Source organism: Puntigrus tetrazona, chromosome 2 (genome assembly GCF_018831695.1).
Source record: "Puntigrus tetrazona isolate hp1 chromosome 2, ASM1883169v1, whole genome shotgun sequence".
Lineage (NCBI taxonomy): Eukaryota > Metazoa > Chordata > Actinopteri > Cypriniformes > Cyprinidae > Puntigrus > Puntigrus tetrazona.
The window spans coordinates 8,558,858-8,581,357 of NC_056700.1; the positions used below are offsets into that span (position 1 = coordinate 8,558,858).

Consider the following 22,500-nt stretch of genomic DNA (forward strand, 5'->3'; position numbering starts at 1 on the left):
TGAATTTAAAATACAACTAATTAGAAATTGTGTGAAATACTAAGCTATAACATACCATAACATAATTGGATGCGTTTCAAAACATAAAGGTTGAGGACAAAGTCTATTTAAAATGTCCTGGAGTTCTCTGATACTCAAATATTTTCACTTCCACTGACGTTAATCATTTATTTAGGTTATCTTGCATTTTTATCAGAACAAGAGCCATACCAGATGATTTGAAGCAATCCAGAACTATGCATACGAGAACTGATTGGTTTATTTAGCTATCACAGCGTTTTTTGTGTAGATGGTCATAAATTAATGTTAGAAATTAACTATTTTTATTCAAGAATTGATATTTCACCCATTTTTCCCCAAAGCCCTGGCTATTTTCTGACCTTTTTACAGCTTCAACACTACATTCTTTGATTCCCGAGACAATTTATGTTACAAGCTCACCTGAACGCTATAGACTCCAGAATGGCTCGAACAAGATGGCTCTTGGTCGTGGAAGGTTTTAAGCCCATGAAAGAGGCACAAGCTTTGGGATCGTTCAGAGGGGCCTGTAGCACATTAACAGAGAACGACTTGAAAAGACACAACACTGTGTACGTTTTTGAGATGAACAACTTAAAAACAATATGACTGACACGCACAAAAAAAAACATACCTGTAAGCCACTAAAGGATGGCACAAAATACACTCCATCCGAGTCTTCCACGCTAGTGGCTATAGCTTCAGTTTCCTTTACATCAGAAAAGAACTCTATAAGAAATTCAAGTTAAATAAATTCTCATAGTGGAGTGTAACATGCATTGACTATCTGAAATGTATTTTTGGGAGTGACAAATACATATTTAAGTTAAATGTGAGGTGTTCCTCACCTAGATCCTGGGCCCATTTTATGGCAGCACCTGTTCCAGCAGCATTACCTTCAGCCAGATACACAACATCAGCACCGATTTTCCAGCCCACCAGCGGATAAAGGCCTATTCAGAAAACATGACGAGTAATGAGTCGCATCGTGCCCTAACCTGCTGTTTCCATTGATGTACATTTAAGTTGGAAAAGGTTGGAAAAATGTTTTTAAATCATTATGAAATCTCACGTTCACTTGGGCTGCATTTATTTGATCAAAAACTGTCACATTGTCAAACATGGTCGCAATTTAAAAGAACCGTTTTGTAGTTTATTATATTTGTAGTATTTTTTTTTTCTCCCCTAACAAACCTGAATTTTTAGCAGCCATTACTCAGGTCTTCACCATCATACGATCATTCTGATATTGATTTAGTGCTAAAAACAATTTTTATTATGTGTCTTAAAACGGTTGTGTTGCTCAATATTTTGTGGAAACCATGATACATTGTTTCAGGATTCTTTAAATGAATAATAATAAAAAAAATCATTTGTAACAATATGCATCAATATGCATCATTGTTAAATAAATTTGTTATTTTGAGAGAAAAAAAAAGGTCACTTAGAATGTTAGTGGATACAAAAAGCCACAGAATTTTGGATTTCATAGAGTCTTAGTTCTAGTGGTTCTAAACTCCAACTGAATACTGTGGAAAAACCTAACCAATAAGGTTATGTTTTAAGCTATGTTTTAACCTAACCAATAAGATCAGCAGTGAAATGACACACCTGCTACAGACGTGTGCGGTTTGTTTCCTGTATTGATGTCCATGAAGGTCCCTGTGCCCATAGTAATTTTCACATCACCAACGTCAAAGCAGCATTCTCCAAACATGGCCGCTTGTTGGTCCGCCATCTGCGACAAAGACGCGAAAGGTAGGGTTGTGGCACCCCACACAAAATCGAGCACATACGCATATTATTAAAACTTGCACGACAGCATTCATACTCACAACAGACATGATCGGGATGGGTACCCCGAATACGGAAGGATCACACGTGCCAAATTTATGACTGAATACGCAAAAAAGGAGCATTCATTGTTCAGACAAAGCAGACGAGAAAGCATTCTGGCAATATTGGAGTAATGAGTGCATGAGTACCTGGTGTCCTGCACACTGGGGAGGATGGAAGGAGGTATAGAAAGGAGTGAGCAAATAAACCCACTCCAGCACATCTGACGATCACAACACCACACGCAAAATGAGCAAAGACAATATCCTACAAACTAGCACCACATTCTAAAACACTATAGGGTCAAAACAACCACACAAAAAGATAATTCACCCCCCCAAATATTACTCAACAATAAAATCTCTTTGTGATTTGGAGCATGTTAATATTTTTGAGAGTGAAGAAAACTATTTTTGAAACGCCGTGCAAAAACCGATCGTCTTTAAACTGTTTTGTGCTACGCCAACATGAAACAAGTTTCACCCTGCTCCTCAAACAAAAGCAATTATATATTAAAGAGCGGCTCATTCTCTTTTTGTGTCCCATGTCTGAAAGAAAGCAATCACCGAGTTGGGACGACATGAGAGTAAGCAAATGATAACCTCCGTTTTGGGGTGAACTACCTCTTTAACTATCCGTCTTTAAATGTCTGATGCGCATGCGTTTGTACTGAAGTCCACAACCCAAAAGGTAACGGTCAAGATAACAGCAATCACATAAATATAGTAATTGGACAGTAACTGACCTGATAGGAATCAAATATTGCGGTTGCGCTGGCATTAGAGTAATCAGTAGCATGAACCAGTCCTGCAAAAAAACAAATGATAAAATACGGCTGTCAAATGGTTAATCGCATCCAAAAAAATATGTTTACATATGCTTGTGTGCCGTGTATATTTATTCAGCATTCGTAAATACACCCATACGTGCATCTGAGAACCTGTTATGCTAATTAAATCAATGCTGGGAAAATTGTTAGCCGGCCGACTCCTGTACTGCATTTGCACGCTTTGAAGAAATGCACCAAGGCTGCTTTTATCAGTACACAGTAAAGAACACATGCCTGATTCGAGAAGGTTGTCTCATGAAATGGTCAACAAATATTATTTTTAAATTATTAAGTTAAAACGTGCCTTAAATGTTTAGTGTCATATAAATATTAAACCTTACCGTTTTGTTTAGCTTTTCAAAAAACACAAAGCACATTTTGACTATTTAATTTATGCAATTGTGAAGAAAACCGGCCTTCGGTGTAGTGTTTAATTTTGTTCGGCTTCGACCAAGAGTTGCGTGTGACGTTCAGTCACCTTTGTCGAGGGTTGCGGCCAAAATGCTTTCCAAGAATAGCGTCAGTCAGTGATGCAAGGCATCGGATCTGTGGCACGCTTTCATTGAGAAGATCGCGGTGAAAAGCCTAACAGATCAAACTGGTTTTATATCAGCAACCTCTTAAGGAATCCAGCCCAAAAACTATACGCTCAGCTATCGGACCTTCAACTGCTCAAATGGCTTGTGTACAACAGGACGACGTTTCTATTTCGTTACGAAATACGCACCTTTAGTCAGTTTGTACAGCAGCCAGGTGTCTATAGTCCCAAAATAACAGGAGCCATCTTCAACTGCCTGCCGCAACTGAAGAGAGAAAAGGTTAGGTTAAATATACTAGTCCTAGTGCTAGAGAAGAGAAATGCCGAATGCCATATGTGACCCTGGACCACTTAAAAAAAAAACGGTCTTAAGTCACTGGGGTGTATTTGTAACAATAGCCAAAAATACATAGTATGGGTCGAAATGACAAACTTTGCTTTTATGCCAAAAATCATTTGTCAATGTCTTACAGTAAACCTAATTTTTGATCATTAATTTGCATTGCTAAGAACTTTTTTTTGCAGATATTCAAACGGCCACATGTCGTCCCATCTTAAACCACACATCAACGCGAAGCTTATTTATTCGACGTGATGCCGAAATCTTTACGCTTATGACAAGGTCACGTATTCGAACTGTTCCTTGGTTTACCTGAGGGATATTGTTCAAGGCCCAGACAAGACGCAGTGACACATGCTGGGTGGTAAAAACTACCAGGCTGGCTGCAAGGAAGCGCTTCTGCCTGCTGAGAAAGTGCAGCACCTTCATCACTCCGTGCACTGTCTGCCATAAAACATACATGACAAAAATAAATCAATAAAAACTTGACGTGACGCATTTACTCTTGGATCATCCGAGATGTCTCAGAACAAATTTGAACATACTTAGCATTAAGTCACTTGTTCACCATATTGTTTGGAAGTATTATGGATTGTATTTGCCGGTTAAACAGTGAACATTTCTTTGATGTTTTAACTGGAAAAACCAATATTATGATGACGAGATTAAGAGATGGAGGATCCAACGGTGAGCAAATCTTGTAACGCTACATTTTGTCCAAACAGGTTATGATGAATCAAAAAAATTGCTGAACAATTTGATTTTTAGCTTACAGACTTCACAAGAATATGCCTTAAGAGGAAAAAACTAACAAACAAAAACAGACCACCTTCAAGCTTGACCTCTGCCCTCATTGATAAGACACTGAAAACATTTTCCTCTGTTGAAAGTTTTCGTGATGTTTCTCTGCAATTGCACGAGTTGCAACTTCTCACACTTGTATTAATGTCTTGTATTAACTAACGCGGTTTTGACTCCGCAATGATAGGACGAAAGTAATTCACGTGAATGCCGTGGGACCATTACATACCACACTGCGGTTCAAACGTGAAACTCAAAGCCACCGTTAAGGAGGGAGTTCTGCTGACTCAAACATGGGCACTTTTAGCATGCGTAACAAAGATCCTCACAGGCCAAATATTCCTATTCACATTCACTGCTGTGCCGCTCATTTAGCTCCCAGGACTCGGAATGAATGAAACGCTTCTTCACTGACGCACACAATGAACAAACACTACGATCTGTCACTGCCCAAACAATTCGCACTTTGTTCGCGGTAATAAACTGATATTTATAAACTCTTATTAAATAATATATGCAGTTATTTAGCCATTTGGAGATGATCAGCAACTGTACCCGCCCTGAAAAAGATCCAATAGCTTAACACACAAATGCTTTTTTTTGTGGTTTTAAATATTGTGTGGATTAGTGGAACAATTTAGAAAAACTATTTATACGTTGCTGTTCAAAAAAAGTTCGGAAGGAAGGAGTTTGTGGGTTTTTGAAAAGTCTGTTAGGCTCATCAAGGCAGAATTTATTTGATCAAAACAATAATAAATGTTTATTTTTAACACTTTCGATGCTCAAGAAACATTCCTTATTAATGTTTTTTGAATTATATAATAAATCTAAATGGTTATATGCATTGTGTTAAAACGATGATTCATTTTTTTTTTTATGACGTGTACTTACAGAAATCTTTTGCATTATTAAAACCTTCTGTATGCAATCGTTTATGAATTGCGAATGTCAAGGATTTGGATGTTGAGCGATCCGTTCCAGTGATTGTCCAAATGAGATTCTAACATTCTGACACGGTATTTCTGTTTGGATCGTGTATAGACATGACACACTAATACAACAGCGTTAATCACAAAGGGAGCCCGAAATGATATACATTTCAAGATGACTTCATGCAAAGCAGCCTCACCTTCATAGTGCAGGACCTGTTCCACGATCTCACCAAATCGGCTGCCCTCAAATCCTGCCAGGTGATGAAATTGTGAAAGGGTCGTCCCGTGTTTCTGGAGAAGAAGATAAAATAACGCATGTCACCCCAGTCGTTTTTCTGCTGAACAACTGCAGGATATAATGCATACGAACCTGTCCCACGTTATGAACGTCGCCCTCTGAGTTGAAATGCCAAGGCTTTCCATTTGGCACATCCGTAAGCCTGAGTCTGAGCCAAAGAGACAGAAGAGGAGAAGAGTCTTGTTATTATTGCAAACCTACAGACCTTCATTCATCACGGAGGACCTCAACACTTAAGGCAGCATTTAAAAAGCCTTTCCATTTAAACTGACATGCACCTCTGTTGCAGTACACAGAACTTTGGATGTCTAAAAAGATGATGCGAGTTTAACATTTTTATTTGTAGAGTTTTAGCATTTCAATTAAGATTATGTTCATATAACGAGAATTAAATAATTGCATGCTAGAGCTTTGCCTAAGCACCTCTAGTAGTTTTTTTTTTTTTTACACAGTGTTTCCTCAAGCATGCCACTAGGTTTGATGTTCTGAAATCTGATGCAATGACATTCATCTTTTCTCTTTCCTTTTTTTTTTTACGTTTATCGAGTAATTTAAGAGTCCAAAAAGTTTCGGGGGGCGCTGTGCGTCGGCGCAAAAAAAAAAAAACACAAATAAAATAAAGATATCTGACCTTGAACTGCTCCTTTGACTACAGTCACAAACCCTTTCCACAGATCCTCAGGGTCAATCTCTACCCATCCAGGCCGGGGATAAAGTAAGGACACCTGTAACCAGAAAGCTGCTGTCAGATTTCACACCCTGGAAGTCAACTGGGTCGACCTGCTGCCATTTACCTTCGTGGAGCAGGATCCCCTGATACTGGCGCTCTTATCGTACACATGGCACCTGATGGAGGTTGTTCCCACATCAACAGAGAGAATGAAGCTCTCTCGTTTGCTGAAGCCGTTTCTCTGAGTCCCCATTGCACAACGAGTTCATTCAGAAAGCCGGAAAGATACTTTAGTCACCATGGCTAGGAGCATGTCAGGGAGGATCCAAACTTGAGTCAAACGATCCCGCTTTCAACTTTGCTCCTCAGACCTTTGAATTCCATTCCTCCAAACACTCGAACGCCAGAACGCTGGCAGATTATTAATCCCTCACGAAAGCCGACTTGACGAGTTCACATCATCTTTCCGAACGGACGAATATTCATCGAAAGTACACGTAGAGGTCCTCAAAACTTTCCCCGGCTCACGCATGCGATCTCGCGCCCTATTTTAAACCTGCAAACGGACTATTTATAGTAGCGTTCAATCCAACAGACGGCCGTTTGTTTTCACCACTGAGCGATTAACCTATCCAAAGAACAGAAAATATAGCAGGCGGTCGATTTTGTACAATAGTGCAAATCAGTACGTCACACATCAGTCGATAGGTGTGGAGAGTTCTTAAAGAAACAGAGCACTATTTCAGAAAAAAAAAAAAAAAAAAAAAAAAAAAAAAAACCGGTCTCTGGAGTCAGCCTGACGTCGTGTGCAAATTGCGAAATTGACCCTTTTCACATTCCAGGGCTATTCTCATAAGAAATAATAATCCTCAACAGTGTTTAAAAGAAACTACAGCAACTATAATTTTGTGTATATTAGCTACTTTGTTTGCATTTATGGGCCAAAGCGCTCCCTCGGGATTTTTTGTCTGTAGAACGTTTGTCTTTTGATTCATGAGCGAATGAAGTCTATGATTAACATTACTAGAAGAGACTTCTTCAGTTTCCTCTAGCAACACGTTAACAGATTTTGTGGTTTGGCCTTGAAATTGAGGTTATAACCGAAGCTTCGTAACCCATTAAAGTTCAGCTATTTTTGCTTGTTTTATTTCCTCAGAAATGTGACACATTCCAACACGTAAGAGTTTCGAAACGAGAGTTCAAAATCCACCGAGACCAAACCGCCATTGAGAAACCCTAATAACAAACCACAAGATCAGAGTCGTTATGATAGCAAAATGTTTATTATGATAACAAAATGTCTATTTACAGCACACCGTCCCGTAAAGGAGGCGCACTCGTTTTTTGTCATTCTGGTTGTGTCATTAAATAAACAAATCAAATGTCATTAAAAAATAAAATGGTTTACTTGCAATCTTTTAAAACTTGGACAAAAGAGGTCTGGCAGAATACAAATACGCAGAGAAGATGAAAACAATAAGGGTGCCCGCATAGAAATATTAACAATTGTTATTTATCCATTTGTAAAATGGTGCATATAAAATCCATAGATCTAAATACACAAAATTCATTTTAAAACCACAGAACTTAAACATCTCCCCTGGAAATAAAGGTAGGCTAATACAAAAATAAAACCAATTTGAAATGTTCACAATTCGAGCAACATCGTATTAGAAAGGCATCTTATTATCATTTTTAAGTTTGCATCCCCTGCCCGACCAAGTTTAGTCTTGTAATATATTGTATATATATATATAAATATATATATACACACACACAAATACAATAAATCCACAGAGATTACATTTGCTTAAATCAGTGTGCTTCCTGGCTTGATGAAGATAATGAGCTGGTTTTAACACCTGCTTTAGGTCTGCTTCCAACTATTTTTTTAGAGCATAAAACCGGTCTTAATTCGAACCTTTGAAACTAACTCCAAGGGTTTGGTCTGACAGCTTTACTGCTTTCCGAGTAACACCATGTGATAATAATATCTGTATCCTTCCGTGTTGGACTGCAACACTGCGCAACAGAGAAAAAAAACATGAAATGTGAACACAGATGTCGTATCTGTTCCTTGTGCATAACGTCCTGTCTACAAAACTAATTATTGCACTTTGAATATTAAAATCCAGCATCACAAAAAACCAGTGAACATGATAAAAGCTTCAAGGTCTGATTTGGGTCAAAAAAAAGAAATGAAAGGAAAAAGCTGAGGTAAATGTAAAACTCATTTCATGATTCTAGATCATTCTGGTGCAGTAATCAATAAAAATGGTTTCCACCACTACCTTCACTCAAAATATGCCTAAAACGAATACAAAACTAATTCGACGCCAGTGACAAATACATCGTCTCGAATCCCGAAGACTGACAACTGCATATCGCTTCTTGCTATGAAATGCCGGGCTTCTGCATCAAGAGAGATGGATAGTAGGAGAAAAGGATTTCAGTCCGTGACTTTGGCAGACTCGAAGTTGACTGCCAGCTTGCGGTGTTTCCGCTTGGAGGCCGAGCCGGGCGTGTGAGGATTGGTGTTCTGCCTGGGCGTCTTGGGAGTGGTGGGCTTCTCTGCAGGTTCATGGGTGTTGACGGGCGGGGGGGTCTTGGGGGCTGAGGCTGAAGCAGTCGGCCCGCCGCCTGGGGTCTGACCAGCATAGGCAGAGCTTCCTGACACGTGCTTTGCCTCTTGGTTCTTGGTTCTGCCTGAAACACGCTTCTTGGTCACCTAAAGAAACAAAAAGACGTGATATTTCAGGATGAAGGGCTCAATGACAAATAAGTGCGTTTGTGACGCTCTTTGTATTTCAATATTGATAAATTGATATTAACTCTAAAAATATAGTAATGCAAAACAAACTTCTACATAATAACCTGAATACATGCATTTTTACTTGTATTTGTGGATCAAAATCTATTTACCTGGAGATATACTAAACTGCTTTTGAAATGCTAAAAACACAGGATCATGAGCTGGACGTGTAAATAATAATTCAGAGATATGAAGAGCAATAAACTATATTCATAATTTAAAAAAAAAAAAAGCTCTGTGCATTAACTCGATGTTGTAAATGTGCAGCTAGCAGCAGTGTATCTGTACTATGGAAAATAAGCACTGAAACTATTTCAGATATTTAGAATTGTTATGTATATAAAATTCTCACTTGAAGGGGAACGAACTGGTTGTGGGATCCGCTGGCTGCTGACGGCACAGAGGCCCGTGCTCCAGGGAAAGTTCCTCCATAGAACGGCTGGCCCTGGTGGGGAAACTGCATCCCCCAGTGAAGAGGTCCGTAGCCTTGTGGCGGCATCAGAAGACCACCTGTGAAAACAAAACATCAGTTCAAGTTAAGCGTAAAAGAAAAGAAGAACTGGGTTTAACGGAAAATACACAATATGTCCGACCTGCTGGCTGACCAAACATGGAGGGATGAGGAGCAAGTGGCCTCATCTGCTGGACTCCGGGGAATATGGGAGGGGGCAGTGGGAACGAACCCAATGAGTTCTGCAGAAGAAGAGATGATTTCATTCAGCCATCAACAAGGTCTTAACATCTACTAAAATTACTGCAGCCTCTACTATATTCCATTAAGGCACATAATTCATTATCCTCAGGTTTCAAAGAAAAGGCTTAAGCCTAGTTCTAGACTAAAATGTAAGTCTTAGCTGTTTCAGCTAAAAGAAACTTGCACTGACTGATATTAAAATACATCAGTGCCTTTGTTTTACCTTAAGATGCACACCAGTAATGTTTTTTAAGACATGTTTATAAAAATTACCCAAAATCTCTTGATTAAACTACAGTTTAATCCTGGCTTAGGCAAAGACCTGCTTTTGAAACTCTGTCTAGACAACGTGAAGAGTCGTTGAATTAATCATTTTTTCCCCCCATTAATACACATCGATAATTTCTGCACTGAGATTTACCAATCGTTGAAGGGCAAAGAGAGCGGCTTTCTCTTTAGCTTCAGTTTCCGACTGACACTGGGGTCCGTGAACTTGCAGGCCATTAGACAACTTCACTTGACACACTGTGAGACTCTACAGAACAAGCAAAAGAGAAACTGAGATGAAAAGGAGGCAGAAAACATTAGGCCTCGTGCACCGAATTACGCACACACATTTGTGCTTGAGATATGTATATGAACTTTCACTATGCATTCATTAATAACCTTTGTAAACTAAGTTTTAAACAAATGTAAGAAAAAAAAAAACATGCAAATGTTTGTGTGTTCTGAACGGATACATTAGCTGCATTCAAATTAAAAGGTTTATTGCACCTTTTTTCAAACCAAACACTTTTGGTAAGAACAGAGATCAACAAACCTGTCTGTTGCGGAGAAAGGCAAACTCTGGAGGTCCCATCCCAAGCCCCATGCACACCCGGCCCAGTTCAGTGGCCATGCTGGGCAGGAGGGGCGGCTGGCCAGCCAGAGGAGAAGGAAGAGGAGGAGCTGCTGCTGCTGGTGCATCAGACTGAGGGGGATTTATCCGAGCAGCTGAGAGACAGAGAACATTCACTTAATATCATTCACTGTGAATAAGAGGAATCATCTGACAAACAGTAAAGTTCTACAGCCTGAAACCTTACGACACCGATTCCGGTTGCGATCGCAAACTGTGCAGTACCTAGTTTTTTGCTGGAGCGTCTCTTGCTCTGCTGCTGGGCATTGAGGTTTGCTGAATCCTGGCCGCCAGTAAAATCAGGGGCAGAGGAACTTGATCCAGAGCTGTCAATCTTCAACATTTCTTTCAATACCAGAGTGCCCTTCTGCTCAAATGAAAGAATAATTACTTGAAACATTCAAAGCAACCATATTTTGTCCACTCCTCTGCACTGCGGATGAGAACACACCATGGCAAAAGATTGAGGGGACAGAGGCTCTCCTGACTGGTTCTTGGGCTCTGTAGGTGGATGATTCTGGAGAGGCTCAGGATCCTTTGAGATCTTCAGATTGGCTATAAGCTCCTCAAATTCTGTAGACGCCTGTAAAATGTAAAAATTATATATATATATAAATAAAATTAATTGGAAGCTGGAAGTTCAGGCTTATTTTTAGCTATTATCTTCCAAAAACACTGTTTGAAATTATGTTATGTTTTCCTTTATAAAAAGTCCTTAAAAAAAAAACAAAACACTGAACCCCACTGACAATCATCTTATTTTGTGTTTCAGAGAAGACAGACAGACAGTTATAGAGTTATTAAATGAAGAATAGTAACAGTATTCCTTTTGGGTAAACCATCCCAACCCACAAACCTTATGTGAAGGCCCTGCTACAAGAGCCATATTCACATCCTCATTTCTCTTCAGAAGTCTAATATTGCCACCTGAGGCCTGCGAAATAAATAAAAACATAAGCATTTAGTATAACATAAGAGAAAGCTAATAGAGAAAATATAATATTAGAATATAAACTGCTGTTAAATGCGTGACAGCTGATTTCTATAGTGCAGTGGTTTATGAAATATGAAAACATACCAGTTTGCTAGATGGGTTGTTGACTTGTCCTTCCAGCTGGTGCTGATGTGGCATCGGTCCACTGCTTTTTCCAGCCTGTCAAAAATGGCACCAGGTAAACGTCATATACTAAACAACCAGTGCATCTATTAATATTTTTAAATAGTTAGCATTTTTACATTTAAATTTTACATTTGCATAGTCTACTGTTAAGCTCGTCCTTAGTAATTTTTTTTTCCTTTTTCAGTTTTACTGATTTTAGTACTTTAACTTTAAACAAATTACAAATTGTCCACCTGAACCTTTTATTCTATGTTGTGATTTTTGTTAAGAATTTTTTACGTTTTAGTTAATGATCACACAAACACAGAGTTAAAGAGAGCACTTGCGTTATTTTGCCAGTGAGCCGGTGGTTTCTGGGGCATTCCTGAAGTCTGAAGAGAATGCCATACATTACTGAACTCTTTCTCATTGCTAGAGCCCTGGGGGAACACAAAGAAAAGTGTTCTAATGGATCATGAACAATCCCCAGAGAAGTAAGGTCTATTAACCTCACACAATTCATACCTTTTGTTGGTTTTTCTGGTTGAGGGCTTTGTGAGGCGAGTTTCTGTTGCCCTGAGTGTCGGCCCTGAGATTAAAACTCTGTCGGCCATTCTGTTGCTGCCAATAGGAAATTCAACACCGTCAGATTTTTTTTTTTACATGGAACAACATACTTCCCATTGCAGTACTGAAGGGGAACCTGTTGGCACTTCACAGATTTCTACTTAATAGTTACACCTTAATAATCCTTAACAATCCTGTTAATATTTATTTTAAGAAAAGCATTAAAAAAATAATTAAATCGTGTGATTATATCTCGCTTTTATATATTTTAATAAGCACAGATCAGAATAAGCACGTTGTTTCATTTCTACATAAATATATCGGTTGCAGACATTTTACTTGCATTTAATATGCTTTTATGTATTATAAATTTCATTTGATGCGGACACCAAAATGAGAAAAAAAAATTATTTAAAAACTTAAAAGCAAGTCTGCCATTAAGTCCTTCAAAATCCATTCATAAGAATCAACTGAAAAGTCCTACAGAAGTTAAATCATCACAGTCCTGTGCTAAAGTCTAAAATATCTGCTTCAGAGATATTGGACTGTAGCACAAGAAGTATCTTTATGAAGGAGGATCTGTATGACCTATTTGCTAGTGGGGTATCAGTAGTCACTGAGGGATGAATTACCTGTGTAGGTATAAATGGTGAGCGTGGTGAGTGGTTAAGGCCGCCCATCTGGCTCTTGTGTGTGAGATGGGATGAGGACGAGGGCTGGGGCTTGACGATGGCAGTGAGTTTGTGAGAGCCCTGCTCCTTTCTGCTGCCGTGGCTCAGGTTGATTAAGGCACTGGGGGGCAGTCGATAGCCACGCCCAGGAGAGCACCTGCACACACACAACAGATGCGCATATATAGATATATCTCAAAAATAAAGTAAAAACTGTAATACTAGGTGTAAATCGGACGGTTTGTCAGAATATTGAGTCTCACACCAAGCTACATGATCATTTCTGATAGCTCAAAATATTTTAAGGTATGATTACGATAACGAAGTATATAGATTTATCTTTATTATATTATCTTCAAACCACTATCTACATATTTATTAACTCAGGTAAAACCTCATTAAAAAAAAACAACTAAAACGAGGTACTCTAACTGTAAGAAAAAAACATTAATGTAGAAAAATAAAATAAAACAAAACAAAAAGACAAAAAGAAAGACTTTTGGCTACTTCTAAGGGCTCAGTGCTAAAAATATTTTCTTCACATAAGCAAAAACAGAAAATAAAAGACAATAGAATAAAGACACAAATTCAACAAACAGAACTTTCCGGGTTTTTAGCTCAGCCTAAAATAAATTCTCATGTAAAAAAAAAAAAAAAAAAAGAGAAAAAAAAAGTATAAAAGTATAAAATAACTTCATAGTCTCGACTGTATGAATTAAATACAGATTCATCCTTATTGAGGTTACAAAGGATATTTAGTCAAGAAAAGTGAAAACACACATTTTGTTGTATGTACATTGTCTCATCAGACATTTCATTAACGTATTGATTCATATCACTGGATTATTACCCCCCTAAATACTGTATATAATGACTACAATTTAAACATTAGTTTATTTTTTATTAATTTCATATTTTAAAATCTAATTTATTTCTGTGACGACAAAGCTGAAGCATCATTACTCCAGTCATCGGTGTCACATGGCTTTCAGAAATCATTCTAATATGCTGATTTGGTGCAAAAGAACCTCGTCTTATTATCAGCTGCTAAATGACCTGCTAAATAGTTGTGGAAACCGTGACATACTTGATGAACAGACAGTTTTTTTGTAACACTGATAAAGTGACAGTAAAGACATTTGTAACTGAATGCGTCCACAGTGATCAACACTAAATTTGCATTATCCACTGAGAGAAGTATCTTCTATACCTGACAGTGAGTCCTCCAGCAAACTCCTCATCGAACAGCACTTCATACAGAACTTCAGCCTCACGTTCAGCTGATGGAACAGGGTGGACAAAGAATTAAGGACAATGAGATACGGAAGGGTGCCAGAGAGTTTGCATTGGGTTTACACTTTTACCTCCTTTGATACCAATGACGGTTCCGCGGAGGCCGAGAGGAACCGAGAAGCTTTCTCTCACGTTGACAACGCGGTCAAACAGATGATACTCTGCGTCAGGATCTGGAACAACACCGTGCTGCTGCTCCAAAGGCTGTATACACACATAGAGCGTATTTTCAGCATCTTTATGTATTTAAATATAAATACATGTAATATATAAAACACACCGACAAATACGTACTCTAAAAAGCAGGTGGGGCTTCACAGTGACCCGAACTTTCTTGTTCATCTTTTTTGCCTGTTAACCACACATGATCAACAACATCAGAAGAAAGACGGGAACAACTTTTGCGATTGTCGAGGTTTGTTTGTGATCATCACCTTCGTTTTCTCCAGCTCCTCTTCAATCTTCTCCACAATGCCGGAGTCCAGGATTTGCAGATCACACGAAGCTCGAGAAGAGGAACTGACTGGATGGTTTTTCAACCAGCCCTGGATCTCCTGGACCTTTTCAGCCCTATTTAAAGCATCACAATGTCGGTATGATCAAGTCTTGCATACTGAAAATGTATTGCATTCAGAATAAAGATTGGTTACCATCTGTATTAAAGTAGTATTACAAGTAGATTTGCATTCTACGTATTAACGCTCGTCTAAAACAGATTCAAAACAAACCCATTTTCATCTTCTCCTGGCCAGATGTCATCTTCGTAAAAAACGTCATCGTGACTGTTTCGTGCTACGAAGTCAAACAGCTCTGAGAATCTGAGAAACAAAGACCATTTGTTTAAAAAATATTTGCAAAACCACAGGCACAACCACAAGCACGCACAACCTCCAATACACATACACACCTCTCTAAGTATTCAGCTAAAAGTTCCTCAACAGCAGCGGAGTAGAGCCACTCTTTCTCTGTTCTCTTGGTGTATCCAGGAACTTCCTCATTCTTCTTGTTGAACTTGAGATTAAGGCCCACGTTGACTTTCTGCTCTCCATGAGGACTGTACAGAACAATAATAATTCAAAAACCATTTGTGTTTAGGAAAATAAAAATACAATTGTTTATTAAATGATCAAAGCCAAACCCTGTGGGCGGACAATTATTAAAAGTATGCCCTATACTGATGACCAATAACCAATAAACATCAAAATGTCATACTTCATTGTCTTGATGAAAAACAAAATAAAATCTAAAATCAATTCAAATTCTGCAAGTGAATTTAGGCATCAAACTATATAAATGTGCAGTACGAAGATGGGACATTCATTTTGAAATTTGCTAAAGATTACATTTACCAGAATTATTAAACTTTAAAAGATTAACTGTAAGTGGTGGTCAGATGATGGCAAAGGTAATCTAAAAAGCAAAACTAAGGGAAGTGACAAATATCCAAAATTGCTGATACTAAAAAAAATAAATAAATAATTACAATATTGTGTGATTACTGTTAAGATTCCGACTTAGTGTATTCCTTTGAAATTTATCACAACTTTAGATTCATAACTTATTCTGAAAGTTCTTAGATAAAACTGTTGTGGAGATAAATGCAGTGCTTTTAAATTAAAATATCAGAGACTAAAATCTAAACCTTCGATCTATCATTGTTCAAAGGTCTGAATACTTTTGAAAGGCAATATATTAAGACCAAATTGGAAATTAAAAATTTAAATAAAGTATGAACGTATGTTTTATTCACTGACTTTTTCTTGGATCCCCTTCCGATGAAGATGCTACCGGAGAACCTTGAGACGAGGTAGCTGGTGATACCAAGGCGAGAGGCGAGCACATACCCAGGACTGTACTTCACAGAGTATTTCTGAACAAAAACAAAACGCTATTGATCAAATCTAGACCAGGACAGAATGTACAGTGTGAAAAATATGAGTGAAATAAACTAAACAACAGCAGAGTATACTGGGCTTAGGCTTCTTGATAGTTTAAGACTTACATGCTGGTTCTGTATTAAGGCATCAAGTTGAGGTTCACACGGTACGGAGAAGACCACTCTAACCCGTCCCTCACTGATGACATCGCTAGAATCTTGCACCTAAGCAAACAGAAATATTCCTACATAACTGGCATTTAACAACCTCGGCTGGTCTAAAGAGCACAAAAATCAGTACATACATCTCCCATTGCGCCGTAATATGGGTTTCCAACCATAAAGACAAAAGTTCCTGGGGGAAACAGCTCCTCTAGTGTCTTAAAGCGTGCCAAGGATGAATCAAACGCTTTGATATCCTTAAGTGAAAGAGACAAAACAAAATCAACTTTTTCCAAGAAGCAGGTTCTTAGAATATCCAATTAATTTTGTGCTTGTGCGAATATTTACCTTCACAATGGTCTGGTAGGGATAGGGCAGGACCTGTTTGGCAAACTGTTTTTCCAAATGGACCTTTCCGTTTTGACCAATGACATACTTCCTGCCTGTCAACAGCTGGGCGTATACCACCACATCCGTCTCATTGATCGCAATGCCTTTGCGCCTGCCGAAGCTGAAAAGCAGTGAAAGTGATATTTCACATACAGACACTCAAACAATCATACGCACACGCTCAACGTGGCAGAATTCAAAAAAGTTTTCTACGACTCTGAACTTGCATAGCTAAGATTGCTATTGACAAGTTAGTTCATGTGTAGTACAAGCATGAAGTTTGGTCTAAATTGCAGGTGAGCAAAATTTACAGCGACCATTATGCCACAAAAAAAAAAATTAAGTATGTATCAGCCAGATAAGTGCCAATAACATGAATAAAAAGGGCAGCATACTGCTCTGAGAGGCCTTGCACTTCTTTGACCCACTCCTTCTGCTCTTTGTCAGTCAGATGGGTGACTTTAGTAGGCGGTAGAGCGTTTCCCAGATATAACACCTGTGATGCTGATGGTTCGTCTAAAGAAAACCTGCAGAGTAGGAGTGAGACACTATAAACAGTCTAAAAGAGAGGGTTTAAGTGAACTACTTGACTACGACAGCAAATTATTTAGAAATATCAATACAAACAAAACTAACTTACCTTGTCTCTCCATCTGAAACAGCTACAACTCGAGCTTCCATCAAATGGGGCCAGTTCACGAACAAAGACTTTCCGAGAACCAGCGCCGAGACATCTTCCACCTGCAACGCAGACAAACAAACACGTATGTCCACAAACAACATTTATTATTTTTTATTTTGAATTAATAATTGGGAATAAACAGAATGTCAATACGTCGGCTACACTGGCGTTCCAATGCAAATGTCTAAATATTCACAAAAACAAGACACATTTACTTCAGAAGCAAAATGAAGAAATATCAGACAATGGGATCAGAAAAATCTACTTCAAAAAGGAAAACAGGTTTGTATACCTCAATGACACATTTGTTCTTAATTTAAGCATAAATTCACTTAATTGTGTTCAGTGTTTCAGAAAACAAGACTTCAGTTTATTATGCATATCAATTAAATGTTTCTCGATTTAAGGACGATTAGTTATTTGCATTGGAAAGCATACAATTTTACAGCATTGCAATTTATGCCATGATCTTTTGAATTGAACAAATTCCCCTGTTTTGGTTTTAATTTGTGGAAGACTGATTTTGAACTTTTTAAAAAATCCTGCAAAATGTGTATTAGTGTCTGAGATTATTAAGACAACAAGTCAAGTGGCCTGTATTGTGAAGGGGATAACCTGCCCACCTGCTCCATTTCGTGGTTGGCTAAAATCTCCAGTATCATGTTCTCCCCTCTGCTGCTTTGTTGAAACACCATCACTCCACTTTTCTTCTTATAAAACTGTGTGAGATACAGCAGGACAATCAGCATTAAGCATGTGATGATCAAGTACTGATCCCCATTAATAGGATAACAAGTGATCATTTGCAGACAGGCAGATTGGGGATTGATTACTTTATGACGGATGTGCTGTAAGGTGGGGAAGCCACAGAAGTAAAGAGCTCCTCTGTCAATCCTACGCGCTACATGATCCAGGGAAACACGCCAGGCATCCATCGGGATTGGCGTTTGCCTAAAAACATAAAAGCGATGGAACAACCAATTAAGAAAACAAACAAACAAAAAAAAAAAAAAAAACAAGCGATGACACTGTTCAGAGTGTATGTGAAAGCATATCAAAAGAAAGGTAAGAAATTAAGATATTATTATAATAAATGAATAAATTGTAATATTCATTTGAATTTATCTGTTAATTGTAAAGTGTCAAGTATAAAGATAAATACAGAAATGTGACACTGTATTAAGTTGAAGATATACATTTTCTGAATATTAAATAAGAAATAATTAACAATTAATTATACTTTATCTTAATTATAAAGTGTCAAGTGCAAAGGTAAATACAAAAGTGACACCACATTAAAATAAAGGTACAACAATAAAGCAAATAACTACAAGACATAATAATTAGAATTTATCTTTAACTATAAAATGAAAAGTGTTCATGTAAATGCACTATATTATAACACTATATTAAAATAAGCGCATGGCTTTTTATCTTTATGATCGGGTTTGACCACATGTTGACACGTGCGCGAGCGAAATATACTGTGGCACAGAGATTCAGCAACAGACAGGACAAACCTGACATGGCAGTGGACGATGTTGGGGAAGAGCTGGGGGAGGGAGGAGTTGTAGACATAGTCTAGCTCTTTATCAAAGCAGTAGACGGCACACTCGGTATGTCTGTTCCTGGCCTTCTCGGATGGAGTCAGTTTAGGAGTGTAGGGCTCCATAGCAGCCAGCAAGCAATTCTGAATGCAAACGCATACCATATCATGAAAACTGTCACACTTGTTATGCTGAGATACACAGTGAATGGAGACGTTTAAAGCACCTCGTCGATGAACGGGATGAGCACCACTGCCTCCCACTCCTGCTGCTTGCCGTTCAGGTCCGTTTTGAAGTCTTGTGGGTAATACTCAACGATGGGTGAGCCCGGTGACGTCATCAGATGCTGTGAAGCACAGCGATTAATTTAGGGAGAGTCTCTAACGAACACTGGCGTGACGGCGACATGAAGTGTGTGTATGGCACCTGGTAACACTGTGGAAGAAGGTCTTTGCTGGCTGAAGGCAGGACGCCCAAGAGCTGCTCGAACGGCATGAAGGGTTTGCCCAGGTCAAACGTCAACGTGAGACTAGACAAGTTTCTCACATCAGAAAGGAAGGGCGCGTAGTGGTACGGATAATACCTGGAGTTGAGAGGAAAGAAAGGTCCTTTAAAGCTGTTGGCTTACTTCAAAACCAACCCAATTTACTTTCTGGCCCTGCAACTTTAAAGTAGGACTGCATGATAAATCGTAATAAGGAATTCACTAATATTAAAGCGCAAAATATCTTCCCATACTTGTACATAAGCACTTATCAACAAAAGAAGCAGCTTTAAAGGCTCAAGGGTGGTTTTCTGTCATAGCCAATGTAAGAAATTAAGACAGAGATATTAGCATGGTAATGTAAAATACAATTCTAATAAAAAATAAATAAATAAACTACTAAAGTACATTGGAAAATATGAATATTTAATAATAATAATAATAATTATTAGTATTACTACTATTATCATCATCAAACAAACTTCCCAAATAATGCAGCCTTATTTTTAAACATAATTCACTCATTTATTTTCTCTCAGCTCACCAGCTCCAAGACTGAACTCCATGGTAATAATAATGCAAGATCCACTGGATCCCCTCCACATAACATTTAGCCTGATTGGCCAAAAACTCACTGCAAGACGAAACCCAAAATTAGTCTTCACACAAGTTCTCACTTTTGGACGAAGATAAAACATGCTTCCATAGATTTTCAAAATTAAAATGAACGAAAGCGTACTCTGAGACGACTTCAACGCCCATCTTGGTCATGTAGTAGGTGCGCTTATACTGTCGAAACTCTGTTTCAAACATGTCATCATCCTCACCGTCTTCCTCAGCACCTTCTAGTGCATTGTGAAAAACATTAAGATTTATTTAGAAGCTGAATGCCTTAAAATGTGCATTATCGTACTTCATTTTACGGTGCGTGCATGAATATATCGCTTGAAATGAATAAGGTTAGGTGTAGGGTTCGATTCAGGGTTGGTTCCCAGTCATTATATTAAGTACACAGTATTGAGGATTCTAAAATAAAGTGCTAGCCAATGTCTAGAACAATGGTCAGCAGTAATTGACCTGGGGTCTGGGTTCATGTACCTCTTGCTGGAGTGCTGTGAGAGTCCCTGACTCCATCAAGAGCAGCCAGACACAGAGAGTCATCTGAAGACTGAAAAAATTAAATAAAATAAAAGGATCACTTAAAAAAATTGCTTAACGTGAATGTTTCATACTTGTGTGAAATGGATAAATAAGTTAATAAATAATAAACAATTCAGATTTTTTGAGCTATAATAAAGAAAAAAAAAAACAACAAAACTGCCTTCAGCACTGCAAAAAATGTTCACCAGTGAATAATGACAGAGTTTGTATATAATATATTAAAACCTAAAACATAGCCCATTAGTTGTATGAACTCCATTGATCGTGCTTTTTATGTAAGGTTTTTGCATAAAAAAAGAAAAGATTTTTATTTTATTTATAGATTTTTATAGGCCAAATCATTATTATTATCATCATTAAGTCAAAAATGAAAACAAGTAATTAAATGTGGGTAATTGGGTAATTATACACTACATGGCTGTTAAGGGTGTCATGTTCACCCAGGGCTTAGCACTAAGAGTCCACACGGCTGACACATTAACCTGCTGTAGCTTATCTAGGTTGTGTGCATGACACAGCTGCTGACTCTGTAAAAATGCATCATTGGAGATAAGCACTAATTACAGAGTTACCCAACACATGAAAATTGTGTCATTACACTCACTCTAATATTGTTTGAAACCAGTTCATTTCTTCAGATTAAACAACAAAGAAACCAAACAGAACACTGCAAACCAAACAGCTGACGGTTTCAACGGCTACCGTCATCTGTTTGCTTACCACCAATTGTTTAAAATATCTTAAAAAGATATCTAATAAAATATCATTGTGCCGGAAAAAAAAATCACACAGGTTTGTAATAAAATGAGGGGGAGCAAAATTGTGCATCACTAGTAATTGTTTTTTAATTTAAAATATATAATTGTAATGATATATTTTAAATACTTCTTATATACAAGCTAGAGAACTACACAATACAGCCAGCATCGCTATTGCTCATTCACCAAAGCCCTATTCGTGAATGGACAAAAGAGGGCAGGAACAGTGGCACGTTTATTCAAAAAACAGGAACCTGGTAACTAGAAGTGAACCTGACTGACATAAGACAATGGCAGCACCCCCTTCAATGGGGTTTGTGATGAATTTAAACAGGATAAATGCATGCATTCTTTGGTACATCATCCCTGCATACTGCTAATACCTTATTACCTTACCTTACTCTTCTTCATGTCTTTGGCACCGGCCTCCTCTGCTGCCAGGCCAGCCGCTTCGTTCAGGTATTTGTTCCCCACCTTACTCTCAAACCACTTTAGATCTACAAACACCTCGCTGAAGTGCTCCCGGTCAAACTGAAAACAGAGAAGAGAGTGATGGCACGGACTAAGAGCTGAATGAAGTGGATTTAGCTTCCTCTAGAAATATATACGAATTGGGAATCATTGTTTTCATAGATCTGGTGCATCGGTTCTGGATTAATGTTACAGGTGCTGTCAGTATTTGGTAACGTTACTTCAAAAGGTGATTGAGGTGAGCATCTATTCCGAGTCAGGAATGCATTAACAGTGTTTTTAGTCATTTAGATTAGATCCAAAGAATAAACATGCATTTGTCTTATTATTTAATTGAAGTTCTATTATTCAGTTACATTTAAATACATTTTAAAATCTAATTTATTCCAGCGAAAACCAAGCTGAATTTTCAGCGTCACGTGATCCTTCAGAAATTATTTTAACATGCTGATTTGCTATTCGAGAATAACATTTTTTTTATCAACGTTAAGAAGCAGTTGTGCTGCCTAATGATTTTATCCACGATGCACGTTTTTATTAAACATTCATGCACAAAAACGAAATGTTTCTTGATTCATTTCGTTAAATATTTTAATTTTAAACAATTCCAACCACTCACATCTGACAGCTTCTCAAGGTATTTCTCAAAGTGGGCAAGGTTGAGATGACCGTT

The 22,500-nt window shown here is 38.0% G+C and overlaps 2 protein-coding genes across 4 annotated transcripts in view; both read right to left on the minus strand.

The window, feature by feature from the left end:
- gk5 (glycerol kinase 5) overlaps positions 1–6,958 on the minus strand; it is a 12,541-nt gene extending 5,583 nt beyond the window's left edge. The window contains exons 1-13 of one of the 3 annotated variants that reach the window (XM_043263705.1): positions 6,387–6,956; positions 6,224–6,317; positions 5,665–5,740; positions 5,492–5,585; positions 3,874–4,005; positions 3,411–3,486; positions 2,600–2,661; positions 2,004–2,077; positions 1,854–1,914; positions 1,630–1,756; positions 867–971; positions 653–747; positions 442–545 (exon numbers count right to left, since the gene is read on the minus strand). In XM_043263705.1, coding sequence (XP_043119640.1) covers positions 442–545; positions 653–747; positions 867–971; positions 1,630–1,756; positions 1,854–1,914; positions 2,004–2,077; positions 2,600–2,661; positions 3,411–3,486; positions 3,874–4,005; positions 5,492–5,585; positions 5,665–5,740; positions 6,224–6,317; positions 6,387–6,515 — 1,229 coding nt within the window. In that variant the 5' untranslated portion in view covers positions 6,516–6,956. Of the gene's footprint in view, positions 1–441; positions 546–652; positions 748–866; positions 972–1,629; positions 1,757–1,853; positions 1,915–2,003; positions 2,078–2,599; positions 2,662–3,410; positions 3,487–3,873; positions 4,006–5,491; positions 5,586–5,664; positions 5,741–6,223; positions 6,318–6,386 lie in introns of all 3 variants that reach the window. The other 2 variants (XM_043263721.1, XM_043263713.1) reach the window with 2 other exon arrangements.
- A 565-nt stretch (positions 6,959–7,523) lies between these two features.
- The window catches only part of xrn1 (5'-3' exoribonuclease 1), an 18,654-nt gene continuing 3,677 nt past the window's right edge, over positions 7,524–22,500 (minus strand). The window contains exons 9-42 of the mRNA XM_043258036.1: positions 22,447–22,500; positions 21,753–21,887; positions 20,536–20,605; positions 20,177–20,282; positions 19,982–20,071; positions 19,380–19,536; positions 19,180–19,299; positions 18,927–19,096; positions 18,240–18,357; positions 18,030–18,125; positions 17,365–17,465; positions 17,120–17,251; positions 16,683–16,845; positions 16,478–16,591; positions 16,299–16,397; positions 16,051–16,166; positions 15,204–15,350; positions 15,025–15,114; positions 14,731–14,866; positions 14,591–14,647; positions 14,368–14,500; positions 14,214–14,283; positions 12,965–13,160; positions 12,291–12,386; positions 12,113–12,205; positions 11,745–11,819; positions 11,523–11,600; positions 11,118–11,249; positions 10,892–11,033; positions 10,589–10,761; positions 10,190–10,303; positions 9,668–9,767; positions 9,427–9,584; positions 7,524–8,990 (exon numbers count right to left, since the gene is read on the minus strand). The exon at positions 22,447–22,500 is cut by the window's right edge and continues 14 nt beyond it. Of these exons, the coding sequence (XP_043113971.1) occupies positions 8,712–8,990; positions 9,427–9,584; positions 9,668–9,767; positions 10,190–10,303; positions 10,589–10,761; positions 10,892–11,033; positions 11,118–11,249; positions 11,523–11,600; positions 11,745–11,819; positions 12,113–12,205; positions 12,291–12,386; positions 12,965–13,160; positions 14,214–14,283; positions 14,368–14,500; positions 14,591–14,647; positions 14,731–14,866; positions 15,025–15,114; positions 15,204–15,350; positions 16,051–16,166; positions 16,299–16,397; positions 16,478–16,591; positions 16,683–16,845; positions 17,120–17,251; positions 17,365–17,465; positions 18,030–18,125; positions 18,240–18,357; positions 18,927–19,096; positions 19,180–19,299; positions 19,380–19,536; positions 19,982–20,071; positions 20,177–20,282; positions 20,536–20,605; positions 21,753–21,887; positions 22,447–22,500 (4,110 nt within the window). The 3' untranslated portion in view covers positions 7,524–8,711. The remainder of the gene's footprint in view (positions 8,991–9,426; positions 9,585–9,667; positions 9,768–10,189; positions 10,304–10,588; positions 10,762–10,891; positions 11,034–11,117; positions 11,250–11,522; positions 11,601–11,744; positions 11,820–12,112; positions 12,206–12,290; positions 12,387–12,964; positions 13,161–14,213; positions 14,284–14,367; positions 14,501–14,590; positions 14,648–14,730; positions 14,867–15,024; positions 15,115–15,203; positions 15,351–16,050; positions 16,167–16,298; positions 16,398–16,477; positions 16,592–16,682; positions 16,846–17,119; positions 17,252–17,364; positions 17,466–18,029; positions 18,126–18,239; positions 18,358–18,926; positions 19,097–19,179; positions 19,300–19,379; positions 19,537–19,981; positions 20,072–20,176; positions 20,283–20,535; positions 20,606–21,752; positions 21,888–22,446) is intronic.